A 21,533-nucleotide genomic window follows, 5' to 3' on the forward strand; every position below is an offset into this window, starting at 1 on the left:
GACGCCATGGATCCAGAATGGAAAGTGGGAGAAGCTAAACTTTGAGCAGAATTTCAACCCTCAGTGCTAGAGGCAGTTTCATTCTCCATACAGCCCTGAGATCAATTGGAAGCTTATGGCAATGTCTGAGTGGAAATGGGGGGAAGGGCTGGCCTGCCAGGCCCATTGCAGAGGGCTTTCTGTCCATGTGGGGGCAATCAGAAATTTTGGAGATAGAGAGATGCATTGGAAAGCCCCAATGTTTTCCCACCAAGAAACTGCACTAACATGACTGATCGCAGGCTTGAGCTGGGATTGGGATTGGCCACTCCAGGGATGGGTTCTACTTACCTTTATTACAGGTTCGCAGCGGGGCTGCACACACGCTCTTCTGCGCATGCGCAGAAGCGTTTTGGTGATGTCGGGGTTGGTGGGCGGAGCCTCCTGCCGGTTTTACTACCGATTCTATAGAACCGGTGCGAACCAGGGGCAACCCACCACTGGGCCACTCCCTAACCTTGTCACAAAAGTTGAGGTGATAATGTAAGAATCAGAGGAAAGCAAAAAAAAAAAAAAAGGCATTTTTTTCTCCTGGTTTGATAATGAGGCTCCGTCCTGGTACTGATAAGCAACAGCACTCTGAGGCATGGGGGAAATCTAGGTGGCCGGATATATTTCTAGAGGGTTCAGAAGGGAGAGGAGGTGAGAGAATTACGACCATTCTGTGGTATTTGCTCTTAGTATAATTTAGGCATTTCAAGCTGGATGTGTTGACCCGTGTGGCCCATGGTGGCATGTGGCCCTGGACAGCTAGTAATATGGCCTCTGAAGATAATAAAAGTTATAAAAAAATAAAGGAAGCTTGTTATTTATATACCTTAATTTTATTCTGTTTTTTATTCGGCCCAAGACAATTCTTTATTCAATGCAGCCCAGGCAAGCCAAAAGATTGGACAACCATGGCCTAGACTAGAGGAATACTAAGGGCAGATACCTCTGAGTGCATACAAAGTGCCTTTTCCTTTTTTCTGGGTAATCACAATAGATTGGAATAATAAATAAATAAACATATCCCTAATTATCCAGGAATGAGACACCGAGATTCCTAGCTGATATACAAGAAATAGCTTCTAGCCCCTCAGTGCTGTATCTAATCTGATTTTTAACCGGGCACTAACCGCAGAATAACATATTTCTGGTCTGGTATGCAAGGTTGACAGGTGTCCACTATTTGAGCGGACAGTCCACTAGTTTCACATTATGTTCACTATTTTTTTTCACAAAATAGTGGACATTTTTTTTATTCAAAAGCTTTATGATGAAATGGTACGTAATCTAAAGCTGTACAGTCTAAGAGAATAAGGATAGGAGAATCGTGTTTTGTCTTTTTTTTTCGTAAGTTAGAATGAGACAAAGATCGAATATCCATTGAACTCGATTCTCCGAAAAAATTAATGATGAGTTCAAAGCTGCGCAGTCAAATAAAAAATACACACGACAGCAAAGTAAAATGTAATTTAATATTTTACATATTATTATATTTGATGTTTTGAATTTTAAGTAAAGTTTTGAAGTGATTATTTTAATACGTGTTAAAATGTTTGTAAGAAAATATATAATTTAATTGTAAATTTTTTTAAAAAAATTTACTACTTAAACACCAACACACACACACACCCCACCCCGCTTGTCTGCTATTTTTTTAGAAGCAGACCTGGCAACCCTACGTATGAGATGTAACTGCTTTTCAAGAATTGATATTTCTTTTTATTTTCTTTAATCACAATGAATTGCTCCTTTCCATACCACCTTTAGGAAGAGCAGGCAGGCAGGGAAATAAAAGAGCTCTATCTTTGAATTTTGGCTGCCGCACTTGATCCCATAAACTCCACCATGGAAGTCCTGTGTGGAGATTTCATTATAGATTTAAAGGTGTTTTAGCAGTCATGCTTTCTCAGGAATCTAATCAAACTACACTTCCTAAGATTCTTAGGAAGAGAAGCCATGACGCTTATTTCCAGCACAAATCTATAACAGAAATGTGTTTTTGGCACTATGATTCTTGCAGTTAGGAAACACTTTAGAATGGATTTTAAAAATAAGTGTATATTCACAATGGGTAACTTGAATTGTTATCTCTTTTTCATCCATGCAATGGTTTGCCATTTTACCAGCTGAACTTACAGTAACATCTTTGAATTAATTAGAGATAACTAATCTGTACTAGCTGGCAAAGTCCCTAGATAAGTGGTAATTAGGGGTCTATGTACAACCTTAAAGATTTGTTGAAAATGCATCCTTCCTGGAAAAAAAGAGAGAGAGAGCTAATTCTCTAGATAGTATTTGGCTTTTTCCCATCCTGTAGTTAGCAGCGGAATGCAAACACTGCATGATAGCACAACATAGAACTAATATTTGCTCTAAATCCAGTGAAAGGAAATGATTGCATTTACTTTTCTCCTGAGATACAGTAAAATGAAAAAATAAAGCTCTGAGGTTGTTCCTTGCTTGGAACAAAACACCCTATTTGCAAAGATGATGGATGGTGATGGATTTTCGAATGACTGACTCGGTCTGAAAGGAGTCCCAATTTCAGTCGTTTTTAGAAGCCATGCTTCAATCAGTTTTGACAAGGATTGTGTCTAATTTGAATATAACATTTACTTTGATTGAATAATATGCATTCATAGTTGGTTCCCGCTTATTTCTAATGGGTTTTAAGCTAAAACCTAACCCTGGTGCTGTTTACCCACAGCTAGTGCCCAATGTATAAGCACTTTTTTCCTCCTGTATATTTGTAAACAGTGTAAAAGTGAGTGTGAGAAAGAGAGATTGTATGCAAAGGAGATTTTCCTATCACTTCTACTCAGCTTCGTATCTCCTGCTGAGGTACTTGTGTGCTTCTAGGGTGAACCTTTCCTATAGGGCAGGGGTGACAAACTCACATCGTTATAGCAGCGTCACATGATGTATCGCGACTTCCCCCCCTTCGCTAAACCGGATGTGGGCATGGCCAGCACGTGATACATCCGGCCCACGGGCCACAAGTTTGACACTCCTGCTATAGGGCTTCTTGGATTGTTCTAAAACCTTAGAATTCCTATAACATGATCAGGGAATCCCAATGCAGAGAATTCCCTCACATGTCAGCCTTGAGCAATTTCCAAAAAGGGAGGGCTGGAAACAGGAAAAGCAGGTTTTACCTCATTTAGGGGTACGCAGATATAACTTTGGAAAATAAAAAAAACAACTGAGTTGTCCTAAGGGAAGACATAGAGGACAAATTCAAAATAACTTCAACCATGGTTTAGTTTGGGATAAGAAGGGCCAGAGGGAAAATGGCAGGCTTTCAAAATGTGGTTATTATGCCCTACAACAATAAAGTACAGTACAGCATTCCTATAATTCTTGCAATGTCTCTTGATCTGGCCTACTGCAAAGGACTGACATTCCCTTCCAGATTTGAACTAAGCTGAGGACTTCTAATTGCTATGTCCTTAAAATACTATCTGCCTAGGACAGTTTTTCTCTAATCTGGCATATTCCAAACATGTTGGGACTGCCATTCCCATAATTCCCAGCCAAATAATCCATCAATTGGAGTTTCTGGAAGTTGTTGACTTCCAGCACTTTGCTGGAGAAGACAACTGCTAGCTATTTTCCCAGCAATGTCCTGAGCTGTGGTCCTTCATGTTTTTCTAAAAGTATCAACAAGTTGAATTCTTCATTCCTTGCCAGATACATGCAAGATGTGTTTTTGCTCTTTGGAGGAGGAAATACTGGTCAAAATTAGTCAAAACCTTTCACAATGGTTTTGCAGGACTGAAAGCCTGAATGGGCTGCTCTAAATTGCAAACAAAATCAAGAAATACTGCTTGAATAAATTGCCCCTTTCCATGGGAGTAAAACCACTTGTCTCAACAAATCAGAGTCACTAAGCCCTGAAAACTAGTCTTTCACTTCAGAAATATTTTCTGCCCATCTCTACTCACTAGATTGGTTTGGATCCTGTGTTCTACAAGTAATAGGTTGACGAATTAGAATTACAATTGACTTTTAGAGATGAATATCCTACTTCCATGCACACAAAGGATTGGCAGAGAAATATGACATTTTGGGGGATGCCAAGAGATATCTTGGCCTTTGAGCAGCAAGCCAGCAAAGATTAGACTGAAAAGTTGTAGTGTATGACTATACAAAGATAGAAAGGAAGTTTGATTTAATTCCCGTAGTTAGCTAAATATCACTGCAATGGTTACTCCTCATGCATTTAATACTATTTCCCTTTTGTCTTACTAGAAATTTACTAGAACTTACTAGAAAAATGAAATTCAATGGTGAAAAAAAGTAAGGTTCTATATTTAGGCAAGAAAAACAAAATGCACAGCTACAGTATATGTGGTGGCTTGCTTAATAGTAGTAACTATTAAGAGAGGGATCTTGGAGTCCTAGTGGACAACTGTTTAAATATGAGCCAACAGTGTGCAGCAGCTGCCAAAAAAGCCAACACAGTTCTGGTCTGCATAAACAGAGGGATAGAATCAAGATCACGTGAAGTGTTAATACCACTTAAAATGCCTTGGTAAGGCCATACTTGGAATACTGCATTCAGATTTGGTCGCCACGATGTAAAAAAGATGTTGAGACTCTAGTGCAGAGAAAAGCAACAAAGATGATTAGGGGACTGGAGGCTAAAACATATGAAAAACGGTTGCAGGAATTGGGTATGTCTAGTTTAATGAAAAGAAGGACTAGGGGAGACATGATAGCAGTCTTCCAATATCTCAAGGGCTGCCACAAAGAAGAGGGAGTTAAGCTATTCTCCAAACCACCTGAAGACAGGACAAGAAGCAATGGGTGGAAACTAATGGGTGGAAACTAATCAAGGAGAGAAGCAACTTGGAGGAGTTGCTTAAATTTCTTAAGGAGAAATTTCCTGACAGTTAGAACAATTAATTAGTGGAACAACTTGCCTCCGGAAGTTGTGAATGCTTCAACACTGGAAGTTTTTAAGAAGAGATTGGATAACCATTTGTCTGAAATGGTATAGGGTTTCCTGTCTAAGCAGGGGGTTGGACTAAAAGACCTTCTATTCTATTCTATTCTATTCTATTCTATTCTATTCTATTCTATTCTATTCTATTCTATTCTATTCTATTCTATTCTATTCTATTCTATTCAAAATTTACATTTTGTACCAGTTTTTGGAGAGGTTCTGGAGGCTGAAGCAAGTAGTTCCCAATTGATATTGGGTATGAACTATTGGGTTTCAGGACAGTATCTTAAATGTCTTAAAAAAAACAACAACAACCATAGCCATAAGTTAGTACAGGGAACAGCTGGTCATGCATAAAAAGCAAGCCAGATGGATGCCTTTATATTCTTATCTCAAAGTAATCCTCCATGCATTAAATGAAGTAGGCTATAGTTGCAATAAAGTTTATGTCATCATAAACTTCTTAAAGCTCAACTACCAAGAGCCTTGGTAGTACAGTGGTCTAAGGCACCCTGTTATTAAGCTGGTTATTAAGACCAGCTGCCTGCAATTACTGCAGGTTCGAATCTCGCCAAGGCTCAAGGTTGACTCAGCCTTCCATCCTTTTTAAGGTAGGTAAATTGAGGACCCAGTTGTGGGGGCAATAAGCTGACTTTGTATAAATATACAAAAGAATGAAGGCTATTGCTTAGCGCATTATAAGCCGCCCTGAGTCTCCGGAGAAGGGCAGCATATAAATCAAATTTAAAACAAAAACAAAAACAAGATACTGTCATATTTTCTGCCAGAGACATTGCAATCAATTTCTACCTTTTTTTGTTCTACATGTTTCATTTCCAAAAATGGCTTAATTTCTCAAATGAAAGAGGAGGAACTGGAGCTTATGGAGAGGGCAGATATCTTGTATTTAATGGATTTCTAGTTCATCCCCATCTTTTCCTATTGGGGACAAGAAAGGCAGTCAGAGAGAATGCTGCTCAGCTAAGTGGAGATGATTAAATCACTTCTTCCTAAAGGGAATAGAACTGAAATTCTCTTCCCCAATAATGACTTATAGCATCTTATTAGATCATCTATCAATGAAATGATACAAAGCCTATTGTCACTGCTATTATTTTGGCACATTGATAGTTGAATGACTCTAGATAATACTATGAATCACTAGTTGGGAAATGACCTTGGAATAGATAGAGTTTCTCCTTAATCGTTTGTGAATACCATATTGATTACTAATCATAGAGTAAGATTTCCCCTCTATTCATAAACCCATATTGCTCATATTTTAGAAGTTCGTCATACAATTAGAGACAAGGCATTTATTTTGGATAGAACCACGGCACACTGCTTTATGAAAGATAATAGATAATAGATGCAGTGAAGAAGTTATTTGGAAGGCTAAATATGTGTGGATCCATTTAACTCTGCATTCAGCTTCAAAAGTGGGTATTGGGAAAAAGGCTTTTGAGGTAATGAAAAATAAAATTTGTAAAACTGAGCTGAGATGGCATTTTGCTCTGCTGCCAAAACAAAAATGTTGTGTAGATTAATAAGGCAGTAATTGTCCATAGGCACTAGTAATTTGTTTTCCCAATCCCATTTGCAATTAAAATGATGCAACAAAATGCTCATGATTGTATAGATTTGACGTCTTATTAAATTCCCTCCCGGTCTGATGAATTCTGCATCATCTCTATTGTATCAGTTAAAAGGGGGCAATAGTTATTGGACTGAAAGTGATACTCCATGTGTTCAAAAGTACCATTTTTATAGGAATTTTTATAGGTTTATGGTTAAGTGTTGATGCTGAAATTGCATTCTGGGGATAAACATGGTTTAGGTTTAAATCCAATGTGAGTATTTGCATTTTCAAACAGGCCTGTAATTTTGACATTTAAGTGTCAGCTTCCTCACAGTTGGGAATTATAAACTGTTATTGCCAGTGTATCAAAAGTATTGGATATATGACCCAACTAGATAAAACACCAGCTTTTGCTTTTTTTGCAAAGAGTTGAAATTTCTTCTATGTTTGTATTTTATCTTTACATCTGTTCTCTTTTTTTGCGCAGTATGACAGAAAAAGATATTATTGAGCCATCCGCTTCCCCCATATCTATAAGGGGGAAATCTCCAGAAGGGGTAAGTGTTATGGGTTATTCTAGGAGGGTAAGGGTGTAAATCCTATCTCCTAATTCCTCCACAATCAGCCACAGAGTCTTTCTGGAGTCTTTTCCAACCTCCTGTCCTCTGGATATTTTGAATTATTGAGTGAGAAGTCTGAGAGTTGTAGTCTAATATATCTAGAAGCCACAAGGTTGAAAATCTGCTCTGGAGAGACATGGTTATTCAGACAATCCAATGATGCCAGAACCTTCTAATGACAGCCTTTGGCCATGATGGCTGCAACCAATCCTCTCCTTTCGATTAAGGTTATATAGCTCATCCTAAACCACATATACTGTGTTCATGAGGAACACTTTTTCTTTTCTTTTTACAATTAACATGTTGGGTTTCATGACTGGAGAAGCTACTTCCTCCTCACCATTATTTCTACCAAAGGTTAAAGTTGCTGCCATTGGTCCCACTTGTCCAGCCTCAAATTTAGCAAAGTTCTCTTTTCTGTAATCCACTATAAGTCTTGCCCAATGGGATTTTTGAGAATGTATTTTCTTGAACACAGGTCAACCTGCTACAAAGAACTAGTTGTCAATAAGGTACTAATAATGTTATTACTAATTTTTAAGTAGAGGAAAAAGGGGAAGGTGCCTACACAGCAAATTATAATGGAATGATGGCAGCGCCACAGACACTGTAAGGATTTTTCTTCTGTGCAATGCACAGTTCTTTCACACATCCTTGCTTATGAGAACACACATTCTAATGCAACTCACCATGTCCAAATAAAAAACATTCATGGGGGTAAACTAATAGTTTAGTTCAATTGAAGAAACATTTTGAAGGCCCCATTATCAGACTCCTAACATGATTTAACAAAGCCAAAGCTTTATCCTAACACATACCCTGTTTGAACTGAGCAAACCTTTGCCCCACTTCTATATGCTGGTCTTTCAAATCCAGGTACCTGTATTATTTGACATTGAAGTTGCCAGTACAAGCTTTAGAATTCACTTTGCTTTAAAAAAAAAAAAGGATTGTGGGTACATATGGAAACCTGCTGTTCAAGAAGAACACTTCCAAATCCTATTTAAGTGGCAAAATTACATCTAGGAATGAAATTGCAACCTGGCTGAAAACTGCACAGCATCGTGGAACTTTGCAAAAAGGAGGTCAGATTTCTGCACTGGTGGATATCCAGTGTCCACCCAGTGAAGCGTTCAAATATATTTAAGCTGCATAATTGCTGCAATCTTTTGAAGGTTCATGGAATTCCTGAAAACTGCAGAGAATGGATAAGTTTTGGTATTACGAAGACGTTTAGCAAGCTTATCTATGAGGAATTTCATGTGGAAAGATGAGCTTACTTTTGGATAAAGGCATGATTTCTTTCTGTGAGTTCTGAACATTAGCACGGGAGTATAAATACTAGAAAAGTGAGTCGTTTATATGTGGATACACACATTCTTGTCTGTGAGGCTTGTAATATATGAAACCACTAAATATATGGTTCCACTAAAAATGCTGGATTAAATCAGCCTATGCTATATCAAATAAGCCTATGGCCCATGGCAATTGGTGGTTAATTTATATTCTTACCTATGCATCCTATTCAGCTCCTGCATTTAGAATAATAAGCAGAAACCCAACAAATCAGGATGTGTGTTTGAAATTGAATGTTAGTTACTCCATCAACGGCTTCTAACCCAGCTAAACTCATAGGTCTGAACTCTGCCTTTCTCCAAGTTGAAAAGCTGTTTCTATTTCTTGTGCTGTTTTTTCCCCATCTGTCCTATTCTGATAGGTGTTCCATTCCATAAAAGAGAAGGAATTCCAACTATCAAGTGACATATTATTTTGCTAGGTCAATAGTAGTTCAGTGTTGGGTCCATTTATTTAATTAAAACGCCAAGGTCATAGTGGTAAAATAACTTAAAGCACTTTCACTGGTCTATAGCATATCTTAGATACTTGCATAGGGAGTGTTGGTGTCAACCTTGAAGCAAACCTGGATGAGGCCATCTTTGAGGCTTTGTGGTTGCCACAAGGCAGAGGGAGAGAAAGGGAAGGGAAAAATTAGATAGCTCGGCTTTGCCGTCAAAATAAAAAGTTTTCCTCCTCCCTTTCTAAAGCCACATTAGAACTAAGGGAGTACAGTTGGATACTGATTTCAGATGGTGGCATTCTCATGTAGTTTTAGGTAACAGGGTGATTTTTAATCTGCATTCTGCATCAAAGCAATAACCTTCCACTTTATAGAACTGTTCTCCAATTGATAATAATAAAGAACATTTAATAAAATTAAAATGATACAGGATAAGAAGTGAAAGAACAACAGGAATATGAACTAAAAATAATTAAGAGTCGAGTCTATAAAATGTGGGTTCCTATTAGAAACATCTTTGGCAATCTAACCCGTTCTCTCTATTTTTTAAAGATCTTTTTATCCTGCCTTTATCATTTTTGTAAGTAACTCAAGGTGGGGAATGTACCTAATGCTCCTTTCTCTTCCTCCTATTTTCCCCATATCAGCAATTGTGTGAGATGGGTTGGGCTGAGAGAGAGTGACTGACCCGCAGTCACCCAGCCAGCTTTCCTGCCTAAGGCAGGATTAGAACTCACAGTCTCCTATTTTCTAGCCTGGTACCTTAACTACTAGACCAAATACTTGACACCTGTATCCCTAATATTCATAAGTACTTTTGAGAAAGTGTTTCATATGCATCCTCCACAATGCTTACAATAAGCCCTTTAAGTCAGACCATTATTCTGGTAACTTTATTTCAGGTAAGGGTTGGTAAAAGCTAAAAATGGTTTGTCCAATGCCCAACTAGTGAATTAATTGTATGAGTCAGATTTGTACAAGGGACTGGGATTCTCCATTTGTCACTCTGTTCATTGAGCAATAACTGTGATGGATGAGTCGTGTAACTCATTCTTGTTACATGCCTTGGGTCTTCTGTTAAGGTAAAAATCTGTCATTTCCCTGATAACAGGTTGGCAAGCTCAAAATATCACAAGCTATTATGACTGCATAAGGCAATTGCCACTGACTGTGGGGTAAGAGGAGAACTAAAGACGAATAGAATAGAATAGAATAGAATAGAATAGAATAGAATAGAATAGAATAGAATAGAATAGAATAGAATAGAATAGAATAGAATTGGAAGGGACCTTGGAGGTCTTCTAGTCCAACCCCCTGCTTAGGCAGGAAACCCTACACCACTTCAGACAAATGGTTATCTAACATCTTCTTAAAAAATTCCAGTGTTGGAGCATTGACAACTTCTGGAGGCAAGTTGTTCCACTGATTAATTGTTCTAACTGTCAGGAAATTTCTCCTTAGTTCTAAGTTGCATCTGTAACAAGATTTACAAGCCCTCTTTCCATGCAGACTTCAGGTAGAAGATCGAATTAGTAGGACTTTGGCAACCTGAACTGGAAGTGATATAAGCAGTCAGACCTGAAGTGGAAAGTGCTGAAGGCAAATCTGTGACCTGATTCAGACATTTCACTAAACCAAAATGTCTTTGGTTGGTTTCTGACTTAGTAAGATTTGCAAACCCAACCCTTTGCTATTTATTCAGCGGTTAAACACAGCATGGTTTAATGTGCTATTCATACAGTGCCAAAAATCTCACCTAAGAAATAGACTTGTAGCAGAAGAGAGTTTGATATTCTTGTTTTGCTGTAAGTTTGCCTAGAGTTTCCTAGAGAGAGAGGAATTGAGGGCTGAAATGGAAGTAAGCATTGGCAAGAGGTGCTGTTCTTAACCATACAGAAACTTTGAAAGAGAACATAAGAATGAAGTCCCTTCTACAACTCAATCAGGAGAACCTACAGAATAACACAGATGGAAATATTGCTCAGGCATACAGAAAGCTGTTTGCTTGGTACGGGATCTATATTCTCATATTTTGTTTTGAAAAACGCTGGACAGAGCCCGGAGTGTTGTGTGTTGGGTAATCGTATGTTCTCTGTTGCCAGAAGCCTGCTTCAAGAGCACCAATGCTGCAAGAATTTCCGCATTTCATTAAACTGCCCAAGTTCGGGATCTCAGGAGACCCTGAATATGAATAAATAAATATATGCAGGCGAATGATTTGCTGCTTTCCCCCTGAGACATATACTATCAGCCCTTAGCCTCAGGAAATGGGCTGCATGTCATTCATTGCTTTCTCCTTGCTGACTCTGGAATTTGCAACATGTTCCTTTCCCAGGAATCCTCTGTTCTCTGCTGCTTTGACTGCCCTGCTTAGTATAGAAGCAATATCTGTACCAGTAAACCATCCTCCTGTCTCAGATCTTACATAGTTCACTGGGCTCAGAGTCAAGATGACCATCACCCTTGTGGAAATAAGTTACCGTACCAATAGCTTAAGGATTGATAGGACAATAGGGGTACATACAGTATAAATGTGCACTTCAATGAGGACTTAGAACAGAACTGGAATGTTCTGACCTAGGCTTCCTGAGAAAACATAAATCACAATCTTAGTCCCAAAAACCTCTTTTATTGAGACGGCTATGAATTACGGTCATTCACAGTCCGTAATGATTCACATAAGGTCTGTGAAGATTCCGACAGATGTCTGCTTGAGTTGACACAGTCTTTCAGGGTAATGTTGATAAGCACCCACCTTTATCTCCCTTGAAATGCTGCCAGAGACCTAATTGTCAATTAGTTTTGCAAGGCCAAATGGAGCACAGAGTCAAACGGACTTCTCAGAGCTTGAATTGACTATATGAACTAATTGCTTCCTGCAAAGTCTCACGTCCATTTGCTCCTCTTTTATGTCGTATGGGAGGGGCCAATCATCTCCAAGCCTTACTCCCGAGTCGCCCTTTTTTTTCTTAATTGTTCTTACCTTCTAGCAGCTCTGCACATGCGCACACTGGGAACTGTCTCACACTGTTCTTCTGCCTTGGTGATGTCAGATTCCGGAGCCTCCAAAGGCAACACATAATTACCAGATGGCCCTGGCCCCCACTCTGCCGCCGACGCAGAGCCCTCATCTGAGCCTTCCCCAGACTGGCCTATGTTCCTCCCCAACCTCCTCACTGTCTGAATCTGCTGCCACCTCTGCTGGCTGCTGGCGAGCCACAATGTGGAAGGGACCTTGGAGGTTTTCTAGTCCAGTCCCCTGTTCAAGCAGGAGAATCTATACCATTTCAGACAAGTGACTGTCCAGTCTCTTCTTAAAAGCCTCCAGTGATGGCTCGTCCATGATTTCTGAAGGCAAGCTGTTCCACTAGTTAATTGTGGAGTTCAATTCTCACCAGGCTCAAGGTCGACTCAGCCTTCCATCCTTTCTAAGGTGGGTAAAATGAGGACCCGGTTTGTGGGGGCAATAAGCTGACTTTGTATAAAATATACAAAAGTATGAAGGCTATGGCTTAACGCATTGTAAGCCGCCCTGAGTCTCCAGAGAAGGGCGGCATATAAATCAAATTTAAAAAAAAATTGTCCTCACTGTTAGAAAGTTTCTCCTTAATTCCAGATTGCTTCTCTCTTTGATTAGTTTCCAACCATTGTTTCTTGCCCTGCCCTCCGGTGCTTTGGAGAATAATTTGACCCCCTCTTCTTTGGGGCAGCCCCTCAAATATTGGAATAATGCTATCATGTCCCGCCCAATCCTTCTTTTCTTTAGACTAGCCAAATCCAAAACCTGCAGCCGTTCTTCATATGGTTTAGTCCAGGGCTGGGTTCTATTTACCTTTACTACCGGTTCGCAATGGGAGCATGCGCGCTTCTGCGCATGTGCAAATCGTCCAATATGACATCTGGGCGGGTGAGCGGAGCCTCCCATCGCTTTTACTACCAGTTTGCAAGAATCGGACAGAACCTGGAGTAACCCATCACTGGTTTAGTCTCCAGGCCTTTGATCCTCTTAATTGCTCTTCTCTGAACTTACTGGAGTTTACTTTCTCAGGTGGGGTGAAGCAGCTCCCCCTCTCACTACCACTATAGAGAACGTAATGAACTGAGGAATTATCCAGCAGCTTACCCTCTTTCCTTAATTAGCCTGTCTGCCTTTCTGAGTATTTTCCCAGTCTATACAGGTAGTCCTCGACTCACGACCGCAATTGAGTCCAACATTTCTGTTGCTAAGCGAGACAGTTGTTAACTGAGTTTTCCCCATTGTACGAATTTCTTGCCACCGTTGTTAAGTAAATCACTGCAATTGTTAAGTTAGTAACACAGATGTGAAGTGAATCTGCCCTTCCCTGTTGACTTTGCTTGTCAGAAGGTCGCGAAAGGGGATCACATGACCCCGGGACATTAAAACGGTCACAAACATGAGTCAGTCGCCAAGCGTCTGAATTTTGATGATGTGACCATGGGGACCATGCTGCAACAGTCGTAAGTGTGAAAAATGGTCATAAATCACTTTTTTCAGGGCAGTTGTAACTTTGAACAGTCACTAAATGAACTGTTGTAAGTCGAGGATTACCTGTACTGAGTATATATTATTTATTCAATTAAAAGTCATGGACACCTCTCTAATAGAAGCTGGTCTAATGAACAAAGCAGGAGGATGGATTACTGAGACTGACATTGTTCCAACTGATCTGATGGATTAACCAATTAATGCTGTGGATAATTTGACTTCTGCTATTAATATATGCATCTTGGAAGTGGGATGTAAATAGCTAAAGTGAAATGGGCCTTGTGTATCCTGTGACTTAAGCTAAGCAAAACAAGCTTTTACAATCTCATCAAAGCTGACAAATGCCCCTCCCTAGCAGTTTGAGTGTTGAGATAATGTATATCCACATGCAGCATTAGGCTCAAAGTATGTTATGAAAGCTTTGCCAATAGAATAGATTAGCAAGCAAAACCTCCCATTGATTAATCAATGTGGCTCGGTTTAAGCAGTGGGCCGGGGAGTGAAAGGTTAGTCTGATTACGCTAAGGCAGGGCTGTCAAACTCACGTCATCATGGTGGCGTCACGTGATGTATCGGGACTTTTCCCTCCTTCGCTAAACTGGGCGTGGGCGTGGCCTGTGTGTGACGCATCGGGCCCATGGGCTGGGAGTTTGACAGCCCTGCGCTAAGGTGTAATGAAAAATGAAAATAAAACACATTTCTGTAATCAGTGAGTAGTTTTAATAGTAATTAAAAAGCTAGAATGTTATAATCCATTAAATTTAAGTGTGCCAAGAGAGTCGCTTAGTTTGGAACTCTCTAGTTAAAGTTTGCTTTCAACCCCTCTTTCTTAATGTGCAACATGAGTATAATATGAGCATTTTTGGGCATTGCTCTTCTGATTAGCTGTATTTCTTTTAGTATGTTAGATTCTGAGTTACTCAGAATCATTTAAGAATCAGGTGGCCTAATAAACGAGTAAACGATTCTGTGAGGTTTTTATGGCTTGCTGGGATAATATACATAAAGACTTGAACTCTATTAACTAAATTATAGATTACCAATAATTGATTATTTGGTTGAAAAAATAACCAACCAACAAACCTTTATTTGGTTTCTAGCATTCTAGAAATGCTATCACATGGCATGCTGTTCCCCATCTAAGTCTATTTTTATTTATTTACTCATTTGTTACATTTATTTGCTGCATAACTCACCATGGGACTATTCTAGGCAGCCTACAATAATAAAAAGGAAGAAAAATGTAAAAGGGTGTAAAGAGAACAGTAGTAAAATAATATAACAATAAAGTAACCAATGACAAAGGAACACAATGAGAATAAATACATCAACATGATAACCAAAATGATGGATGGGTGGAGAGCAAAGAGCAAGTGGGGAGAGGTGGAGTCTGCCATCAATCTGGCAGCCACCTCCAATGTGGACTCCCCCATTTGGTCCCCAGGCCTACTACTACTACTACTACTACTACTACTACTACTACTACTACTACTCCACACCCGTACACACCAACAGTTTGGTTACCATTAGCTAACATTGGGAATAGAAAGCTGCTACATGCAATTAACGAGCTTTGTGGTGGACTCTTCATGCAGTTTCATGTTGCAACATTGCTGCTTCTTGTATCTTCACGCTGGACATTTGCTTGCATTTTCTTTGAAGAAAACTTCCACAAGTAGGAATTGGGTTTTTTTGTCTCCCTGTTTTCGCCGTGAACCCCATTTCCATTCCCTTGCCTTATGGGGCTAGACAAGTTGGGGGTGTGTGCATGCCAATTCCACTGGTTGCCAAGGTTCTTGGTTGGCATCTATCAAGTGCTGATTGTCCGTCCCACCCACCCGCCCGCCCACTCTGCCCCATCCCAACCTGGACCCTCAGTTGCAGAAGCTAAAGCAGTTTTTCCAACGCAAGCCCATGGAGGAGGAGCCTACCTCAGAGGAGCCACAAGCCAACGGGGAGCTGGTCACCTCTTCCGGGGGAACCATCTACTACTATGAGGAAGTGGAGGAGGACGAGGAAGAGCCTGAGGCACCACCTGAGCCGGAAAAACCAGTTAACGATAAACCTCACAAATTCAAGGATCACTACTTCAAGAAACCTAAGTTTTGTGATGTCTGTGCCCGCATGATTGTCCGTGAGTTTCTATCATGCCATGTGTAGTAATTAAAGATGCATGAATCATGCCTGGAAAAAGAAAAAAGCAGCAAAAGTGGGATGGTGGGCTATATTGAAAGCTGAGTAAGTCCTAGCAGGCATATGATTTGGAACAGTTGCTCAAATGGGGGGAGGAGATACAGATTATGATTTAGTGGAAAAATGATAAGCCAACTGTTGAAACAGAGAACGGTATATGCTCACGTTCACCTTACATGGTTGTTTAATAGTTTAATGTAGGTAGTTATCTCTAAATAAGTAGTTAGCCCAACTAAAGAATCCCTAAGACCACCCCCCACCCTCACGCAGACAGGCAAGACACCAGAATATAAACTGACAGCAAACAGCACTTCTTACTAGCCCTGATGGTGTTACCAGCTAGGGTAATGAAACGTCTGCAAAAAAACAAACAAGCTCAGAAGGCACCAAGGGCCCCTCATAGTTATCTCTTGCAGCCATGCTGAAATTCAGCAATCTTTCATAGCAAACTACGAACGATAGAGGAACATTCTATAAAGAATGGCAGAATGTACTAATAGACATCCATAGTTACAGGTGATGTCCGGTGCAATCATGAGGTCATTGTGCAAACAATGCAATCAGGCCAGAGGTGGGTTTCAGCAGGTCCTGACCAGTTCTGGAGAACCGGTAGCGGAAATTTTGAGTAGTTCGGAGAACCGGTAAATACCACCTCTGACTGGCCCCGCCTCCATCTATTCTCTGCCACCCGAGTCCCAGCTGATCGGGAGGAAATGGGGATTTTGCAGTAACCTTCCCCTGGATTGGGGACGGAATGGAGATTTTACAGTATCCTTCCCCTGCTACACCCACCAAGCCACACCCACCAAGCCATCCCATGCCCACCAAGCTACGCCCACAGAACTGGTAGTAAAAAAAATTTGAAACCCACCACTGAATCAGGCCCTTGTGCAGTGGTGGGATTCAGCCAGTTCGCACCCCTTCGGGAGAACCGGTTGTTAACTTTCTGAGCAGTTTGACAAACTGGTTGTTGGAAGAAATCATTAGGGCAGAGAACCGGTTATTAAATTACTTGAATCCCACCACTGCCCTTGTGCCATTGTTTCTGATACAAATACATAAGTAGCGTCATTTGCATTATGATACATTTGCCCACACTCCATCCCTGAATACTTACGTGTAAATTCAAGCTTTAGCAGCTCTTCAAGTTCTGAAAGCTGTGGCCTTTTGAATCACCCACAATTTTGACTTCCAAGATGGCTGCCCGTAGAGGTGCATCTAAAGCCAAGCCAAAGGGAGAAAAGTATGCCTGATGATATTTCTGTTTTTTAAACATTTTTTTTTTAAAAAACTTATCTTTCAAAACATTGTCAGGATGTATGCATTCCATTAGTCTATTTTTTAAAGTAACCCAAGCTACTTTTTCCTCTACACCAAACTCATTTCCTTTTGCTGAGAAAATGCTGATATTTGGTAGTTTTAGTTAAACTGATTATTGTAGTTTAGTTAAAACCGTTTGTGATGGAGGCCATCACATGTCAGTCCTCCCCTCCTTGTGTAAAAGAGAAATGAGAGTTTGTCAGGGTTGAAGAGAAGTTGGCTGCCAGAAATGAGGCCGAAACTGAAAAGCAGGAGCCAGAAAGGAGATTCAAGGAATCAAAGCCAAAGGAACAAATGGAAATATACTATACCAGCCTTCCCCAGTTTGGTATAAACAGTGGTATAATCCAGTGGTGGGTTTCAAAAATTTTTACTACTGGCTCTGTGGGAGTGGCTTGGTGGGCATGGGAGGGGAAGGATACTGTAAAATCTCCATTCCCACCCCAATCCAGGGGAAGGTTACTGCAAAATCCCCATTTCCTCCAGATCAGCTGGGACTCAGGAGGCAGAGAATAGATGGGGGCGGGGCCAGTCAGAGTTGTTATTTACTGATTCTCCGAACTACTCAAAATTTCCGCTACCGGTTCTCCAGAACTGGTCCGAACCTGCTGAAACCCACCTCTGGTATAATCCAGAAATACATGAAACCTTTATCATCCATAGTGGAGATTGGTCATGATGCCTGAGCATGGCGGGAATGGTAGCCCAATACATGGCGCTATACTTGGAATATCTTCTTTGCTCAAGCCAGGCCATAGGTCAACCAAGTGGGCGTCCTGTTGCTTCTTTCTATCCACGAGGCCAAGACATGGTGGGGAGCAAGAAGGCCTCTCAAGCTAAAAGCTAGAAATCCTTTGTTGCCAGGCTACATTTTTTGATAGAACTGAACATACACAGAGTTTTCCCTTGTGGTTTCCGGCAGAACATTTTAAAATGCCAAGAGGAAGCATATTTAGGGAATGCTGATGTTTCATCCTGCAGTCTTTTCCTGAAAGTAATTTCCTCTCCATCTGGGAGACAAATGGCTTTTTTGTATGCTTTTAAATGGCTTCTGTTTGGCTCAATGAGAAGGCATGCTGTGGTGTTACCTATTGCTTGATTCCAGAAATGGGGACACCCGGGGGTGGGGGCTGGGGGGGAAGAGATGCCTTAGCCTATGTAATGCCAATGATTGCCTTTCTTTTCCTTGCAGTCAACAACAAATATGGCTTGAAATGCAAGAACTGCAAAACTCACATTCATCATCACTGCCAAAGTTATGTGGAATTTCAGCGCTGTTTTGGCAAGATTGTAAGTCGGCCTCTTCTGAGCCCCAATGCAATGCATCTGCCCTCTGCCGATTGCTATCCATAACATGATTTGATATGACAAGCTGCAGTTTTGGTTCTGTGCTTGCTCCATTAGACATGTAGAGAACACTGAGATGTAGAAGGGGGAATAACTTTTTTCCAGAAAGGTATGCTACCGGTACTTTGAAAAGGGTAGGATTTTTTTCAGTAGTTTTTAATCATAAGTGTAACAAAAGCTATACACTCAAGAACCTGTCTATTACAAGCTAAGTGCTCACAGCTAGAATATAATTAGATAAAATTGGTGGGGGGTTTTGTGTATTATCGTTGGATCCAGATTGGGATGAGGTATAAGGCTGAGGTTACTATATTTTAATTACCAAAATTACTACAGAATACTGTAGAATAGAATAGAATTTTTTATTGGCCAAGTGTGATTGAACACACAAGGAATTTGTCTTAGTGCATACACTCTCGGAGTACATAAAAGAAAAGATACATTCATCAAGAATCATAAGGTACAACACTTAATGATAGTCATAGGGTACAAATAAGCAATCAGGAAACAATATCAATATAAATCATAAGGATCCAAGCAACAAGTCATCAGTGGGAGGAGATGGGTGGTGGGAATGATGAGAAGATTAATAGTAGTGCAGACTTAGTAAATAGTTTGACACTGTTGAGGGAATTTAGCAGAGTGATGGCTTTTGGGAAAAAAACTGTTCTTGTGTCTAGTTGTTCTGGTGTGAGGATAGGAGTTGAAACAGTTTATGTCCAGGATGTGAGGGGTCTGTAAATATTTTCACAGCCCTCATTTTGACTTGTGCAGCATGCAGGTCCTCAAGTGGAGAATATTGTAAGAGTGTCTTTTAAAGAAATGAGGAAAGAAAGCAGTGTAATTTGATTTTAGATCCATCAGTATTCGATGATTTAAAAAAAAAACTATATCATGAAGCCTATAGGATGGCTACCAATAAGAAACTTAAAAGAATTTCTTTATTTATCTAAAACACTGATATGATGACCTATCTTATAACAATTCTGGGCAGCTACCAATCAAGAACGAAAACAACATAAAACCATATTAAGACTGCAGGAACTCAGCACATTAAAAACAAAAGCAAAAAAATGATGCCAAATCAAGCTTCCAATATTCAGTCACTTCGTATGATCAGAGTGCTTGTGGAGAAAATAAAGTCTTCAGTGCTTTACAGACAGTGGGGCCTGCCAAATGTCAGAGGGAAGAGTGTTCCATTGGCAGGGGCTGCCATGGAAAAGGCAGGCTTCCTAGCTCCCATAAGACACCAATATTTAAAGGAAGGGACTAGGAGCATGCCTTCCCTATCTGATCTGGTAAAACAAGTAGATGAGCTTAGAGAAAAGCGGTTTTGCAGATAATCTGGCCCTGTGCCATATAAGACGTTCAAGGTGACGACTAGCACTTTGACTTGTACCCAGAAAGAAATTAAAAGCCCGCACAGCTCATACAACAGAAGTTTACCATGGGCAAACCTAGGGGCACTTATCACCATGTGCACTGCCATGTTCTGGACCAGTTGAAATTTCTGGGTGGTCTTCAAGAGCAGCCCCATGTAGAGTGCATGGAAGTAATTCAAATGGGAGTTGACCAAAGCATGAGTAACTATTAGCAAGGCCTCCTGATACAGGAAAGGGTGCAATTGGTACACTGGGTGACTCTATACAAAAGCCCCTCTAGCCACTGCTCTCATCTGCTCTTCAAGCAGAAGCTATGAATCCGGGAGGTCTCCAAATTTCACACCGAGTCTGGAAAAGTGCCACCCCATCCAAAATCAAAGAGGACTCTGGGGGTGGGCCTGGAAGGTCAAAACCCCACAGTCACTCTGTCCTGCCGAAGTTGAGTTCTTCCCCATGGAGTTCATATTTAGGAAAACCAGCTGACAGAAAAAATAGATCTCAGTTCCCAGATAGAATTGTTAGTAAACGCAGATCTTGTGCCTTCAGAACTCAATGTTGTGAAAAGAATGGCTAAAAATCTGTTGACTAGACAAGGTGAGAAGGAAGCTTAAGAAATTTAACCCTGGAATTTAGGTATGGGCTTTGATTCCTGCTGCTCTTCCTGCAGTAAGGCATTTTATTCAGCCATGCTCTATTTGTGAAGTCTCTAATTATTACTGGATATGACTGAGTTTCTGGAGAGTTCATATCAGTGACCGTGTCTGGTAAATATGGCAGGAACTTCCCAAAACTCTGACCATGAGATTGCCGTTTCCTCACTGGTGTGTGTGTGTGTGTGTGTGTGTGTGTGTGTGAGAGAGAGAGAGAGAGCCAGCTTTTGACTCTTGCCAACTGCCTAGGGAAGTTCCTGCAATTTTTTGGGCAAGATTTCAGAAGCGGTTTGCCCTTGCTTCTTTCTAAGGCTGAGGGAGACCAGCCGGCTTCATGCCTAAGGCAGGACTAGAACTCATGGTCTCTTACTTGACACCTTAACCTAAGGTGACTAATCGTCCTCCTTTAGGGAGGACAGTCCTTCTTTTGTAAATTCTGTCCTCTCTTGAAACGTGTCCTCCTACATGTCCTCTTTTTCGATATTTGAAGACTAATCTGTAAATCTCCGTATTCGATTGATGCCGATCTGATCCGTTGCGTGTGATGTGACGTATTTGTATTTGACATGACGATTGGCGAGACACAATTATGAGACGCATGCGCTCCTCACAGGAGAATTGTTTTGAGAGAGTGTGCCGCACCCAAGAGTGCGCTGCGCACAAGTGGCTTTGTTTACTTCTTACCGAAACATGATATGACACACACACACACACACGCATTAGACTCGTTGTTGCAATGAATAAAATGTTTCTTTTATCTACAATATTTTTTTTCCTTCAATTTATTTGTGTAACCCTCCTTCTCATTGTAAAAAAGTTGGTCACCTTACTTAACCACTATATCAAACTGCCTCTCTACTGCTAGTAGGCAAGAAACAACAAACCTGGGTAAGTTTTCTGGAATCAGAGCCAAGAACATAGCTTCTCTCCTCCACAACAGTTTTATGTGTGGGTGGCATTCATGGATGAATATGTATGGTGTAATCTTACTCATCAGCTCTACTTGCCTTGAAGCCTTTAAATGATTACATGGAAGAGCTGCCATTTTTATCTTGCATCATTTCTTCTTGCATTTATATCCAGTATTGTTATTAGTATTTCTTCCAAATCAACCCTGGGGTCTATGGTGCTGCAAGAATTTTAAGTAGGGCACCTTGATTTA

General features: G+C 40.5%; 1 protein-coding gene across 2 annotated transcripts in view; it reads left to right on the top strand.

The window, feature by feature from the left end:
- The window catches only part of STAC3 (SH3 and cysteine rich domain 3), a 33,756-nt gene that overhangs the window by 951 nt on the left and 11,272 nt on the right, over positions 1 to 21,533 (top strand). Inside the window, exons 2-4 of one of the 2 annotated variants that reach the window (XM_070934986.1) lie at positions 7,042 to 7,111; positions 15,358 to 15,613; positions 18,185 to 18,282. In XM_070934986.1, coding sequence (XP_070791087.1) covers positions 7,043 to 7,111; positions 15,358 to 15,613; positions 18,185 to 18,282 — 423 coding nt within the window. In that variant the 5' untranslated portion in view covers position 7,042. The remainder of the gene's footprint in view (positions 1 to 7,041; positions 7,112 to 15,357; positions 15,614 to 18,184; positions 18,283 to 21,533) is intronic. The other variant, XM_070934987.1, reaches the window with a different exon arrangement.

The sequence above is a fragment of the Pituophis catenifer genome, unplaced genomic scaffold, assembly GCF_029215685.1.
Source record: "Pituophis catenifer annectens isolate HBS135680 unplaced genomic scaffold, rPitCat1.0.hap2 SCAF_2, whole genome shotgun sequence".
In the NCBI taxonomy this organism is placed as follows: domain Eukaryota; kingdom Metazoa; phylum Chordata; class Lepidosauria; order Squamata; family Colubridae; genus Pituophis; species Pituophis catenifer.